This window comes from Mobula birostris, chromosome 8 (assembly GCF_030028105.1).
Source record: "Mobula birostris isolate sMobBir1 chromosome 8, sMobBir1.hap1, whole genome shotgun sequence".
In the NCBI taxonomy this organism is placed as follows: domain Eukaryota; kingdom Metazoa; phylum Chordata; class Chondrichthyes; order Myliobatiformes; family Myliobatidae; genus Mobula; species Mobula birostris.
In genome coordinates, this window is record NC_092377.1 from 142288814 (window position 1) to 142304313 (window position 15500).

General features: G+C 39.2%; 1 protein-coding gene across 1 annotated transcript in view; it reads left to right on the forward strand.

Annotated features, from left to right (window-relative positions):
• The first annotated feature begins 4581 nt into the window (after positions 1-4581).
• Positions 4582-15500, forward strand: part of LOC140202076 (scavenger receptor cysteine-rich type 1 protein M130-like) — a 68792-nt gene continuing 57873 nt past the window's right edge. The window contains exon 1 of the mRNA XM_072266937.1: positions 4582-4724. Within this exon, the coding sequence (XP_072123038.1) occupies positions 4582-4724 (143 nt within the window). The remainder of the gene's footprint in view (positions 4725-15500) is intronic.

Genomic DNA, 15500 nt, shown 5'->3' on the forward strand with positions numbered 1-15500 from the left:
ATCTACTGTCCTGCCTTGTGCCATTTTGTTCACTGCTACTTCAAGAAAAAACTCAGGCAAAATCATGAGACATGATCCTCCACAAAAACAAAGCCTTGCTGCCTATCTGTAATCAACTTCTCTGTTGTGAAATGCTTGCATATCTTTTACCTAAGAGTCGTTCAAGTAACCTGTCTGCCAAGCATAATAGACATTTTGGTGTATAATTCTCAGGGTTTTCTTTTCTAAGTGTGTGGTAGAAATGGTTAAAACTAGTGTATGATGGTAGTGTTGACCTTCTGGAACAGCTGGGCTTATGACAGCTGATGTGTCTCAAGATTAACCTTGACTGATAAGGGCAGTACCAGGAACTCCAATAAATAAGACACTTGGCCACAGGAACCAGGAGGGTGGATGCGTCTGGGGGTAAATTATAAATCCTGACAACAGGAAACAGGAAGAGCTGTTATTGACCATGGGATGCCAAAGTTATATGAAGTTGTATAAATATGAGTTCGGTATAACCTAAAAATCAAATTCTGGTGGTGGTGGAGACTCCATGATATCATGTTAATAAACTCTTAAAAGAAAACTCGAAGCCACTCTCGGTGTTCTTGGTTAGTGTTTCCATTAAAACATGTTTTAAATGAAGACACAGCATTAGCCAGACTGCAGTCTTCTAGAATTTCAGCCATCATAATGATGAGTTATATCCATGAGCCTGAACTCGTTCAATTTTTCTCCAGCTTCCCAAAATGTTTTTGAATTCAGCTGAGTTATCTACCTTTGTATATTTTAAGACATTTAATACCTCCTCTCCCTTAATGTGGACAATCTGCAAAACCACCCCGGTAACTTTCTCTGGATTGGATGTGTTCTTATCTTTCTTTTTCGTAAAATCAAAGGAGGAAGATGCACTGAGGATGTTGCCCATCTCTGTGAGTCTGCATGAGTATATACACTTTGGTCTCTGAGTGGCATTACAGTCTCCCTTATTGCTATTTTTAACATTGAAATAGTTCTAAAATCTCTCCTAATTTCGCAAAATCTTCTCTGCCAAAGCTACCTCATGCATTCTTTTTGCCTATCCAATTTTCTTCCTGAGTATACTCCAGCAAGCCCATTATTCAGAGGTTGATAGATTCTTGATTCGAAGGGGAGTCAAAGGTTATGGGGAAAGGCAGGAGAATGGGGATGTCAGGGATAATAAATTAACCATGAAGGAATGATGGAGCAGAACTGAATTGCCAAATGGCCTAATTCTGTTCTGATGTCTTATGATCCGATATAATTCCTAGACACATTTTGCCCGCTTCTCCTTGTTGTCCCTGAAAAGAGTCTCAATCCCTTTCATCATTCAATGTTTCGTACATTCACTATCCTTTATTTCACTCTAGCAGGACAGCTTGATGCAGAACCCTTCATATATTATTCTTAAAATCTTCCAATTTGCCAGATGTCCTGCTGCCTGCAAGCAGCATATCCCAACCAGGCTTTCTACTTTTCACTCTCGTACTGTCTAAATTTGCTTTGCCACAGATAAGAACTTCAGAGTGTGGACCAGTTCTTTCAATATCCAGAACTAATTTAGAAGTCAGAGAACAATGGTCACTGGTCCCAAAGGGTTCCTCCATGGAAACAGTGGTCTCTTGTCCTCTTATAAGTAATGGCATAGTTGGCAATCTGGGTAAAATGGAAAGTTGTATTTTAAATCATTGAGCTTTCTGTTGATGCGCTTTGAAGATGACATGATGGAGTTTGCATTACATTCTGAATCTGTCATTTTAGGAGATACAGCATGTACAGAAAATATCTGTGACATTTGTGATGTAGATGAATTCAAGGGATAAGCAACATGTACAAGGTAGTGTCATTATTTTTAAAAAAAACAGTTATCAGTTTATGAAATACAACAGCTGTCATTTTATTTATATGTTATTATGGGTAGGCCTTTGACAGAATGCAGAGCAGATTCAACAAAATACTACAGGAATAATTGAGAGACAAGACATGTTGTTCTGGCAAGAGTTCAGGAAGCAAGGAGGAGATTACCTGTTATATTTCATGGGATAACTAGAAGCAATGATCTCCACTGCAACAGAGTGAGTAACCAGAAGACAGCGACTAAAGATTAGTATCTGCAAATCTATAACAGATTGAAAAATATATCTCCCTTGAGATCTCATGTAACTGGGCATGTCTTTTATGAACTATTAACCAATCAAATGATAAAGTAGTTACAGCTCCACAATTCAATACTACTGTGGTTCCTGAAAATGTTCTGATTCATCCTCAATGCAATCCTCATGAAGAAAATCAGGGGAAATGACTTACTCACATTCCACAACTCACAAAAAGTTCCTGGCATGACAAATTGAAACATCTCAATGGATGTAAACAATACTATTCATTTATTTCCCACTTGTACAGGCATTTATAAGTTCATTCAAATCACTTATCCCAATTTTCTCATTTGGAAAATTGATAGTAATTACTCGAAAATCATACCTTTGGGAATCCAACTGCTATTCCACTGTTGACCACTGGAGGGCAGATGTGAGCCGTAAATGCAGTGCTGATAACATGGTCTGAAGCAAAGATTGATTCTTCCAGAAGATGTTATATTAAACTAAAATATGTGCTGTGATGGCACAGCCTCCCCAGCCCCACATTGCACTAGTTCAATACATGCATTCCAGATGATATACCTGTTCCTCAGGACTTATCACATTCATCATACATTCCATGGTTGCATACTCTTAACAGAATTTGCGGAAGCTCCGGTTGCCATGGATAGAAGATCTCATTAATAAGGCTCATATTAATGACAATTCCGTCATGTTCCCACTGACACTACTGTGTTGCAAGGAAGATAAGTACCGCCTGTATACCCTCTGTTACAACAGAAATACTCCAACCCATGTAACATCATGGCGAGGCTCATCTTCATCCCCTCCAGTGCATTTATATGCTTCCCACTGTGTGGTACCAAACTGTACACAAACTTCCAGCTCTACTGCGAATTTCAAGACATTGGAAATTCAAAACAAGATCCCTTTGTACCTCCATACTTCCCATTGCCTGACAATTAATGTGTTTCAATGTCATTGACCTCACAAAATGTATCAGTCAGTCCGAACAATTCTTATGCCAATATTACCAGGTGACTCATACCTTTCTGTAAGCAAAGATTAGACTTTCAGTTTCAACAACACCAAGAATTTTGGAATATTCTCGAAACATTAACAATGTATCTTTCCTCTTAGACAAGCTGTACATGATTCAGTGTAGGGTGAGAGGAAATGGATACGAGTAGGACTAACTTTCTGCTGTGTATCTACTAAATACTGCCATGGAATTTGTGACAGGGCTTGAATGCTGTCACTTCCAGCACAGTGAAACCAAGTGACATACTGTAGGTGACAGCAAGGCTGAGCTCCTAGATGAACTTAATACCTTCTATGCTTGCTTTGTCCATCAGAAAATGGAAGCACTTTCATGAACTCACAGAGCCCTGAATGACTCAGTGGATTGAGTCTCTGAGGCTGACATTAGAGCATCCTTCAAGAGGGTGAATCCACAGAAATCATCTGGCCTGGATGTTGTACTTGGCAGACTGCTGAAGACCTGCGCTGATAAACTGGCGGGTGTTTTCATCGATATCTTTAACCTTTTGCTTTGGCCTGCTTCAAGCAGGCTTCAATTATACGGGTAACTAAGAAGAATGAAGTAATCTGCCTCAATGAATATCATCCAGTCTGTCTATTATCTACTGTGATGAAGTGCTTTGTGAGGCTGGAGATGAATCACACAGTATCACATCCTCCCTGAGAACTGACTCGGATCTACTCCAATTTGCCTGTCAACACAACAGATCAGCAGCAGATACCAGTTAATTGGTTCTTGACACAATCCTCGAATATCTGGGCAGCGAAGGTACATACATCATGATGCTCTTCATTTTCTGCAGCTCAACATCCTATGATCCTCTCAAACTAATCAATAATCTTCAAGTCCTTGGCATCTGTATGTCCTTCTGCAAATGAACTCTTGATTTCTTCATTTGCAGGCACCAGGCAGTCCGAATGGCAACAATGCTTCCTTCACAATCTCCCTCAACACAGGTGAACCACAAGGCTGTGCGCTTAGATCCTGTTCCGGTTGCTGTATGCTTTTGACAATGAGGCTAAATACAGCTCTGATGCCATAGTTAAATTTGACTATGACTCTACTCTTATTGGCAGAATCAAAAGTGGAGAGGAATCGCTATATAGGAGGGAAATTGTAAATGTGACTGCGAGGCACCACGGCAACAACTTATTACTCAATGTGAGCTAGATTGAGGTGGAGGGGGTCAGTAACTTTAAATTCCTCGGTGTTATCATTTCAGAGATCTGTCGTGGGTCCAGCACATAAGTGCAATTGTCAAGGAAGCAACGCAGTGCCTCTACTTTCTTCGTAGTTTATGAAAGTTTGGCACGTCAACTGAAACTTTGATGAACTTCCACAGATGTGTGCTGGAGAGTACACTGACTGGTAACATCATGGTCTGTTATGGAAACATCAATTAACGTATTAAAAAAACTATGAAATGTAGTCGGTATGGCCCTTTCCATCAAGGGTAAAGCCCTCATCACCATTCAACATATCTGTATGTATCACCATCGCAGGAAAGCAGCATCCATCATCAAGGACTGCCACCATCTAGGCCCTGCAGCCTTCACACTGATGCCACCAGGAAGAAGGTACAGGAGCCTCAGAACCTGAAAGTCCAGGTTCAGGAATAGTTATTACCCCTCAACTATAAGGCTCTCTTGAACCAGAGGGGATAACTTCATTCAAGTTCACTCACCAAGTCACTGAATAGTTTCCAAAACCTGTGGAGTTATATTTGACGTCTCTTTATTTCTTCATCTCTTCTTCTCAATATGTATTGCTAAATTATTTATTTACATATTTATTTTTATTTATTTTTCGTTTTCTTTACTTTCTGCTCAAGCTGGTAAAACCTGAGGTACGGGCAGAGTGAAAAGCACTAATTTCCCAATTGTGAGGAACTTTTGGTCTATTGTAGTGGTGTTTAGTTTTGTGGCTTTCTACAGATTTATATAAATATTGCTGTATGGACTTAATTGTTTAATGCTATTGTGCAGTGCCTTTGCGATGATGCCAGTTCTATATAATACTATCGGGACAATGTTTACCCTGTTCATGTTCCAAAGTCCTTCAATTTTCTCTTATAATTCAGCCTATTTCTGGTGTTTTTCACCTGTTGGTTTTTATACATTGTAAATTTGGAATGGCTCTATCTATTAAGTAAGTTGCTTTTACTTGTTTATCTTGTGACAGTTTATCTGGATGGTTATTATTTAATCTGTAATAATGGATTGTTCATAATATAATTTGTAGGACTCCGTCTCTAAAACTGAGTCAGGTTTGTATTTATAGTAAGGTAGGTTGTCGTTTCCTGAGTTTGTATTTTAAAGCAAGATTCTGGTAAATGATTTTTACCTCTTGATTGTCCCCATGTAACTGTTGCATGATCCTGTAATGTGTTGAATTGTTCCTGTTTTCTCTTGGTATTTTCTGCATTTATCATCTTGAATTTGTTGTTCTTTTATTATGAATTTTCGATATTTTTTGTGTTAACTACCTGGTCCTGTATTGCCATACTTAACTACTCTTGTTTCTGGGAGGAAGTATCCAACAGGTGTTCAGTGCTTCCCTGTTGATATCTGATATTATTAACAACTATTATTGTTATATAATTTTCTCAGCTTCATCTCATAAAACTTGAATTGCAGAGATAACCAAGCACACTCATTTTTTAATTGCAGGTACATTTTGCAGTATTCTGTCGGTGTTTAGGATTGTGGTTTCTGAAGATTTACACAGAATTCCCGTGTCACCTTGATTGATTAATACTGTTGTGTAGTGCTTTTGGGATGAAAGCAGTTGTAACGTGACATTTTTGACAATGCATACCCAGCTCATGTTCCAAAGGCTTTCAAATTCATCTTTTAATTCAGCATATTCCTTGTGTTTTTTACTTACTGATTTCTATAAGTAATGTAATCTTGTAGTGTCTATATCTATTAAATAAGTAGTTTTTGCTAGTTTATCCTGATTTATTATTATCAGATGGTTTTTATGATTTATCCTAATTGTAATAATCAATCGGGCATAAGGCAATTTTTTACATTGATCATCTTGAATTTGTTGGTCTTCATTCTGCATTTTTGAATTTTTTTGTGCTAACTGGGCCTGTAGTGCCACAAGGAACCTTCTGTCCCTGGGAAGAGGTCTCCATCTCTGAGCCAGGCATTCTACGCTTCCTTGTCAACATGTAGTCTACACAGATTGTGGGGATGTCTTTGTGGAGTGTCATGTTCTTCCATTGCTGAATGTTTCCTTCAATAGTGATAGTTTCTTAATTTTTTCTGGGTAGTGTTCTCATTTAACTTTAGAACTGTACACTTATCAAAATTGCATTTGCTCACATGGAGTGCTGAATCCAGTTTCCGTTGATCAAAATAGCCTTAAAAGTTTAATATGACTGTTTTATAGATTTTTAATTTCTACTATTCCTCTTCCTCTCCTAGGTAGTGTTAATGTATGAGCATTCAAGTGTACATAATGTTTCCTGGAATTCATCATTTCAGTTCTTATTTTTCTTTGGAAATGTTCCAAATCAGTTTCAGACCAAGATATTATACCCAAAAAATATGTTAACATAGAGTAGGTATAGGGAAAGTATTTATTGTCTTTGTAATATCATTACTGTTGACTGTTGAGCTCTGCTTAGATTTAATTAAGTCTTGAAATAAATTCTGTCAAAGTCTTTTCCTTTGTCACACTCTGATTTATTTCTATTGCTTCTTGATGTTCCAGATATCATATGTTTCAAATTCATCTCTCGGTTGTACTGTATTCTGCTGCTCTGCATTGTGTTCTATTACCTCTATTGCTCCTAAATAAATGTTAATATTCAGCATTTATCCAGACCAAAGATCATGTTTAAGTCCTTTGAAAATAGTTCCACTGTTTGAATTTATTATTTTAACTTTACTGCTGAAGTGGCTTCAATTGACTGTGGTGATCTGAAATATATAAGCATTTATATCTCCCATGACAAAACCAATATTTTGAGATTTGCATCCATTCTTTGCTTGTTCAAGCTCTTCATAGAATTTATCTATATCCTTATTTGTTCCATCTGTTGTTGGTGCATATACCTGTATAATTGCTAAAAAAAAGTTGTCCTCTGAATCTAACAAGGTGCACTCTTTCTGATATTGCCCAATGTCCTAAAACACTTTTGCCATGTTTCCATCAATAAGAATTTCTGCTCCATTAGTATAGGAAGTTCCACAAGAATAAATTAGTGTTTTATTTCTATTCTGACATGTTCAAGCACCTATCCAACGAACTTTGCTAATTCCCATGATGTTAATCTTTAGTCTTTCCATTTCATTTATCACATTGTCCAATCTTCCTGCTTGATATAGGGTCTTTGCATTCCACGTGGCAATAATTTTCTTTTGTGTTACTTGAATTTTATGAGCAGTATCTTGATGATGGTCGGGGATCCCCTGCTGACCAGAATCAGCCCTACTAAGCGAAGCATCTTCAGAATTGTCTTGAAGCATTTGATAAAGTGAAGCACAATAAGTTCTTTGAAATATTACAGAAAACTCTAGATCTAGATTCGAAGGATCTCCGCCTAATCAAAAATCTGTACTGGGAACAAACTGCGGCTGTAAGAATAGATGGAGAAGTGAGTCAGTTTATGAACATCAGGAGAGGTGTTAGACAAGGATGTGTTTTCTCCCCTGATTTATTTAATGTCTACAGTGAAACAATATTACAAAAAATAAGAGGCATCTTGGGAATTAAGGGTGGTGGTGAAAACATCAATAATTTCAGATATGCAGATGACACTGTGTTAATTGCAAGTACGGAGGAAGAACTACAAAACTTAATTGATATGGTTGTTGAAGAAAGTGCAAAAATGGGTCTATCTATCAATTGCATAAAGACAGAATGTATGGTGATGTTCGAAAGGAAGGAGAATCCTATCTGCAGGCTGAGAATAAACAGGGAAGACATAAAACAAGTACAGAACTTTTGCTACTTTGGAAGCTGAGTGACATCAGGTGGCAGGTGAGACATGGACATCAAAAGAAGAATAGGGATAGCAAAAAACACCTTTGTGAGAATGAAGAGTATACTGACCAATTCTAAACTAGGCATGACAACCCGCCTCAGAGTACTGAAATGTTATGCTTATCCTGTTATGCTATATGGCTCAGAATGTTGGACAATATCTAGTATCAGGAGGAAGCAAATTGAGGCAGCAGAGATGAGGAGGATGCAAAGAATATCATGGATGAAACGAATATCTAACCAGGATGTAATGAACAGGGCAAACACAAAACGGGAAATATGTATGAGATCATGAAAAGGCAACGTAATTTCATTGGATGTGTGATTAGGAAAGAGGAGTTAGAATGCACGGTAATTCTGGGAAAGATTGAAGGGATGAAAGCAATAGGAAGACAAAGACCAATGATGATGGAGACAGCAGCCGGAAAACTGGAAATGAATACCAATGAATTGATCGAGTTAACCCAAAACAGGAGTGTGTGGGCCATGGCTGTCATAGCTCAAACTGGGCACAGCGCCTGATGAGGATGATGATGATGATGATGGTGATGATGATCTTAAATACAACACACAATCAACCTTTAGATTAAAAAAAAACACACATGGAAGGCACCAAGATTTTCCTGGCTGTTATCCGTACAGCTAAACTGTTCAGTGTTACCCAGAGAATGAATGCTGTGCTCTCTCATATCCTTGAGTTACGGGGCTCCGAACAGGCCACAAATCTCTGCATCTGTGACGCAGCTAGTAGAGTATACAACAACATAAATGGAGCAAATATTATCTTGCACTCCACTGAAATGTCACCAGGTGCAAACGTGGCCCAAATGTGAGTGAGAGACTGAAGCGCATTGATATTTTACAGACTTGAATGCAAACAGTTTTAAAGGAAAAAGAAAACAATGAACTCTAGGCCAAACAGGACCGCTACCTAAAACTCTCAAATGGTGAACGAAGCCTAAACTGTGCTGAAAAGAACAACTGAGAATAAAACGAATACCACTCGCCTTCAGAGTCAGTTGACCTGACTATCCAGTCTCTCAGGCAATACGGAATGCAGGCATCAAAGTGTTCCTGTGTCCGTGTCCAAGTCTCAGCAGAATACGACGAAGTGAACTGAGTTAAATGCTATCAGAATGAAATAATAATTCGTTGACATGTGCATATTCACAAGCGCAATAGCCGTATCTGCTGTGCTGCCGAATCCATGGTTATGACAACAAACGCCTCCCCGCCCCTAAGGGGCCACAGATCTGTGTCCTCTGGAAGTCCCAAATGAGGGACTTGTCCAAGATGTCCTTCAGTGTTGCATTGCCAATATTCGAGCCAAACACTTCCATATAGAGATAAGAGCATAGACAGAGGTAGCTCGACCAAATGACACCATGAGACAGATCATTCTGAAAATGAGGATCCTCCAATTGGAGCTAATCCGGTATCTCCTTCAGTAAGAAAACTGACACAGGATCTGAATTTATCAAAGTAACCTTAAACTTACACAGAATGCACCAGGAAACCACTTTACAAAGAGCGAGTCGCTCAAGAAAAATACAAGAAACTCTAAAACATTAATAACAATTAATCAAAAATTAACCATTTCAGGTGCTCTACAAACCTCAGATCCCAAAAGCTCTCTGATGCCCTGCACAGCCCTGAAGAAGTCCCTGCTGGAGCATCCCTCTCTGACACTAGATGGACCTGGAAGACCTGAAATCTCGAGATCCAGGGAAGACTTGAGACAGATAGGGAACTTGAGAGGGAGGGAAGGGGAACTCGAGAGGGCGGGAGACTTGGGATCCAGAGAGGCTGAGACCTGTGAACCGCAACACTGATATCAAGAAACCTCAGACAGGGCCAAGAGGGAACTTGGGAGTCCGAGATCAGAAGGAATTGAAGAACCCTAAACAAATTGAATAAGCCTTGGAAACAATCAGAAAAATAAATACCCTGGGACATATAGAAAAGTCCTTGGGAAACATTGAAACTTGAAACCTAGAGAAGGAACCATTACAAATCTTATTCAGTGTTTTATCTTTCACAATTTATCCAGAGACAGTGAGGGTATACTCTGTATTCCACAGATCAATACAGTGTAGCCAGTTTTCTTTCATCACTAAGCTAGGTAGTTCTCTGTAGATCTGTTTAATTTGCAACATGAAAGTTCTATTTTTCCATTCTGTACCATGACTTTCATCAAGGGGTTAAAATACTCTTGATGTGTTACTTCATTTATGTATTTGGACACTCCAGCCAGGGACCAGCTTTTGGAGTAGGGCTCTTCCAGAATTTACACTTGACTTGAATGTTGAATCAATTGAAAAGCTTACTTGAAGCGCTCATTTGTTATGTAGATCCAAGTCATGAGACCACATTGTTAGGAACCTGGGTACTTGTGTCTTGTAAAAGTTGGAATGGATACCGGAGAAACTCAATGTAGACTGAGAAACTCGGTATGTAGACTCAGGACTCCCGAAATGTAAGTCAAGACATGCACTGAGAATAGAAGGCACCCTCTCCTCAGGCCACCAATGTCAAAACGTCATCTTTCAAACCTTGCTGATTCAATTCCATGGCAAGATCCTTCATGCTGGAGACAGAAAAAGAGTTCATACATAGAAATTCCAACGGAACATTGTTGCCTTAATGAATCGCTCTGGCCAATGAATCTCATGGCCAAGGTTAGCTACAATGTCTCTGCGTGGTCGAGGTTTTCTGTCACTAGGTTCGGATATGACCCAATGGCGGAGTGGGAGACTGAAACGGGTGGATATTTCACAGACTTTAATGTGAACAGTTTTAAAGGGAAAAGAAAACAAGAAATTCTAGACCAAACAGGACCGTTAGCTAAAACTTCTAAATGGTGAATGAAGCTTACACTGCGGCTGTAAAGAACAGCTAAGAATAAAACGAATACCGCTATTCTTCAGAGTCGGTTGACCTGACTGTCCAACTTCTCGGGCAAGGCAGAACGCAGGCTGTGAAGCACTGCTGTTCTGTGTCCAAGTCTCAACACAATACGATGGAATGAATATCACAGTGCTACTACAATGATAGAATAATTAGCTGACACGTGCAAATTCACGAGCACAATTGCCGTATCTGCTGTGTTGCCGAATCCGTGGTTGTGACAGAACCAATTAATATATATTTGCATCTCAGTTTAGTTAATGCTGCCCGGCCTGCTGAGTTCATCCAGCATTTTGTGTGCATTGCCTAATGATTGATGTGGTTCTTTCCATTGCAGTTAAATTAATGTTAATTATGATCCTGTGTTGGGAAAAGTGTGATGATTAAACTATTTCCACTACTTTCCTGACGTGGCTGATCTACTAGAAATGATCAAATGCTGAGGTCGGCATGTATTGGACATTGTGAATGAATGTACTCCATATGTTTTTCCAATATGCATCATAACCTATTGGATGCAAACACAAACAATTCTCCTTTATCAAACTAAGGTGTTTCCCTTCCTCCACCAACAAACTGTCCTCAACCAAATTTCTTCCATTTCACGCATGTTTGCTCCTACCTCATCCTCCCAACTTACCAGGGATAGGGATTTTCTTGGGCTCACTTACCACCCTACCAGCCTCCGCACCCAGCAGATAATTCTCTGAAACTTCTGCCACCGGCAATGGGATCCCACCATCAAGCATGTCTTTTGAGCATCCCCATTTTCTGCTTTTTGCAGTGATCGCTCCCTACGCGACACCGTTATCCATCATCACTCCCACTGACCTACCTCCTGGCACTTTTCCTTGCAAGTGGAAGAAGTGCTACACCTGCCCCTACGCATCCTCCTTCACCACCATCCAGAGCCCTAAACAGTCCGTCCTGGTGAGGCGACCCTTCATCTGTGATTCTGTTGGGGTCACTTACTGTGTCTGGTGCTCCCGCTGCGTCTCCTCTTCATTGGTGAGGCGTGATGTAGATTCGGAGCCAGCTTTGCCGAGCATCCCACAACAAGTGAGATCTCCCAGTGGCCACCCATTTATAATTCCACTTCCCATTCCTGTTCCGATATGTCCATTCATCCCCTCGTCCACTGTTGTGATGAGGTCACAGTTAGGTTGGAGGAACAATACGTTATATTTCGTTTGGGTGGCCTCCAACGTGATGGCATAAAAAATATTTCTCAAACTTCTGTTAATGCCCCCACTACACCCACCCCAGTACTCCATTTCCTATCCCCTTTCCCCTGTCTCATCTCATCCCCTTGCCCGCCTTTTGTCTGCCTCTGGAGCTCTTTCTCACTGTTTCTTTTATCCATGGCCTTCTGTCTCTTTCACCAATCTGTTTTCCAGGTCTTTACTTCATCCTTCCTATACTGGTTTCAACTATCACCTGGTGCTACTCCTACCCCTCTCCCACCTCTTAAATACACTCTTCAGCTATTCTTCTCCGGTCCTGCCGAAGGGTTTCGGCCCCAAATGTTGACTGTACTTTTTTCACTGATGCTGCCAGGTTTGCTGAATTCCTCCAGTATTTTGTGCGTGTTGCTTGGATTTCCAATATCTGCAGACTTTCTCTTTTTGGTGTTTCTAACTTGTTCAGACTTGTTTTCAACTTAAGTAGCTGTATTGCTGTTTGTTGTCAGATATGTAAAGTTGTAAAATTCACAGAGGAAACAGTAGTTAGACCTCAAACAAAAGTAACTGTGCTGTCTTTCCTTCAAGTACATGAATGGTATTTATGCTAACGAGTGGTAATATGTTTCAGAACATGCTATTCCTTGCTTCCATGAGGGAGTTAGCCATCAATTCACTGGCATTAAAAACAATTCAACTTTGCATTTCTTTCCAGCAGCAGTAGTTCCACTGATTGTAATAGTTATGCTCAGTGGTTTATCTCTTGGACTTAAAAGTGGCAATACAAGTGGATTTTGTGACAATGTGTGAGTGAGTTGGTGAACAAGGAAAACGACATGCCTTCCTACAACAGACGGAACACTGAGTATAACAATTGGGAATTCATATTGTGGCTGTATATGTCAGTATGCCACATGTGGAGTACTCTGTGTGTTTATGCTTGATGGATTACAAGATGTATATGGAGGCACTGAACGGGGTGTCAGAAGAAGTACACCAGGTTATTGCCTGTACTGTGCAGTATATCTTCTGGTGAAAAGTAGAGGAAAAATAAATTGTTTTCATTGCAGCCTGTGAGGCCGAGGGATGACCTGATGGAACATCATGAGGGACTTGAACAGAGTAGATGGTCACAGGTTCAAACACTGGAAAGTTCAAAGTTCAAAGTAAAAATTATTATCAGTATGCATACATACCACCACATATAAAACTTCTTTTGCACAAGATGCTTGAAAACACCCAATATGATTTTATTATGTTGATGAAGTTTCAACTTTAGTCTGGACAGCTGAGTAACTATTCTTTTCTAATATGACATCATATGGGAGTGGGGAGAGGGGTTACATCATTATTAAAGAATGCAGAACTGGGATGGAGAGATCTCTCTTTCAGTTTAGCATTTGAAGCTTGTCACAATTTACATTCCACCATTCTTTTCACACCAAACTTAATATTCCAACACTGGCTTTTTGGATTTCGTGTCTGGATTAGAAATTAGACCCATAAATTCCTTAGTCAGAACACAGCCAATTGCGAAGAAAAGAGTTAGCATATCAATACACGAGAGGAAACGATAAAATGGATGATATTTTTCAGCATACGCCATGATAGCAGGTGTTTCCTGCCAGCTCAACAGATAAACAATGTTTGCAGAGACCTTCTTGTATCAATGCAGAATGTTGCAAGAGGTTTTCATATACAAGGAATGAAATAGTAAAAGCATTTAATGGTCACTGTCTCAAAATCTCCTTTCTAATTGTTTGTAAGAAAAACAAGACGCAGCTCACTTACGTTGAGTGTGAGTTTATGTTCTCTGAAATCTGTGGCAAGTCGCCATGAATATTCAAAAAAGAACACGATTGGTTTGTTGCTCTGTAACAGTTCAATGTGTTCACAACTGGGCAAAATCAATTGCAATGGCAAATTGTATAATTCATACAATGTTGGCAAACAGCCAGAGCATACTGCCTCAAAGGTTCAAAGGTCTCAAGGTCAAATTTAATGTTAGAGAAATATAAACAATATACATCCTGAAATGCTTTTTTTTTTGGCAAACACCCACAAAAACAGAGAAGTGCCCCAAAGAATAAGCGACAGTTAAACATGAGGACCCCAAAGTAGTCCCTGCTCCACCTCCCATGCATAGTCGGGTATAAAATCGGACCATAAACAAAGAGCTCCCTCCAAATGAATAATTGCAGCTCAACTGTCTGAATTGTTATATTTCATTAACAGAAAAAAAACTTGTTTCATCTTGAAGTATCATTAATACCATGAAAGCTTGTAGCATTATTTGAATTTTGAGCAAAACACACAAAACGCTCGAGGTAATAAATAGACAGTTGATGTTTTGTGCCGAAATTCTTGTCGACTGTTGCTGTATGAAATAGATCCAGAGGTTTCATTTATGTGCAAATTAACGAGTGTATCGTGTAGAAAAGAAAAGCTATGATATCCGGGAATTGTAAATATAATTATTACAAGTGTTTCAGAAATGGAGTGGTGTGATAATTTTCATTATGGACAGTGGTGATGTGGAAAGTGTGTATAAGAGGCATGCTGAGATCTGGGACAGGAGATGGGGAAGTCTCCAAAAAAAAGAAACGTTTCTTTTGTGAAATGGGTAGAAGTTGTCTAGACCTTTGACAAATACTGTGTGCATATAATTCTCTATTGATTTTTATAATATGGTCCAGTCAAGGACACTTGCATGTCAGTAGACTTAATTTGCATCGATATGATTCTGTTGATGAATGGAGAATTATGGCAGAATCATTTTGAAGAACCCTGGTGTAGAAAAATCTTAGGATGTTGCCATAAATTCGCCTTCCATTCTGGACACATTACCCTCTCATTTTCTCAATTTACAGCATTTTATTTTTCCCAAAAGGATAATACTGCACTTCAGAGCATATAATTTCCAAACACTTTTGCATCACCTATCCAAGCTCCTTTCATTGAAAATATCTCTGGAAACTTCAGGATCAGCGCCTGATCTATTTGTTTGGCTCATTGTAGTTTAATATGTAAATCAGAATCAAATTTACAAATGTCAGTTTGCAAATGCAGCTCAACTTTTCAGATAAAAGATGATTATTAATTCTATAGGTTCTGATCTGTCTTTGTTTGCACATTCCTGAAATTATATTTACTCCTACCTTTTCATTTTCCATTTTCTTTGTGTTGGCACTTATTTAGAACCTTTTCACATTGATCACTTTTTTATGGTGTAAACAGAAAGTCATCGGACAAGTGCAACATTAGTTC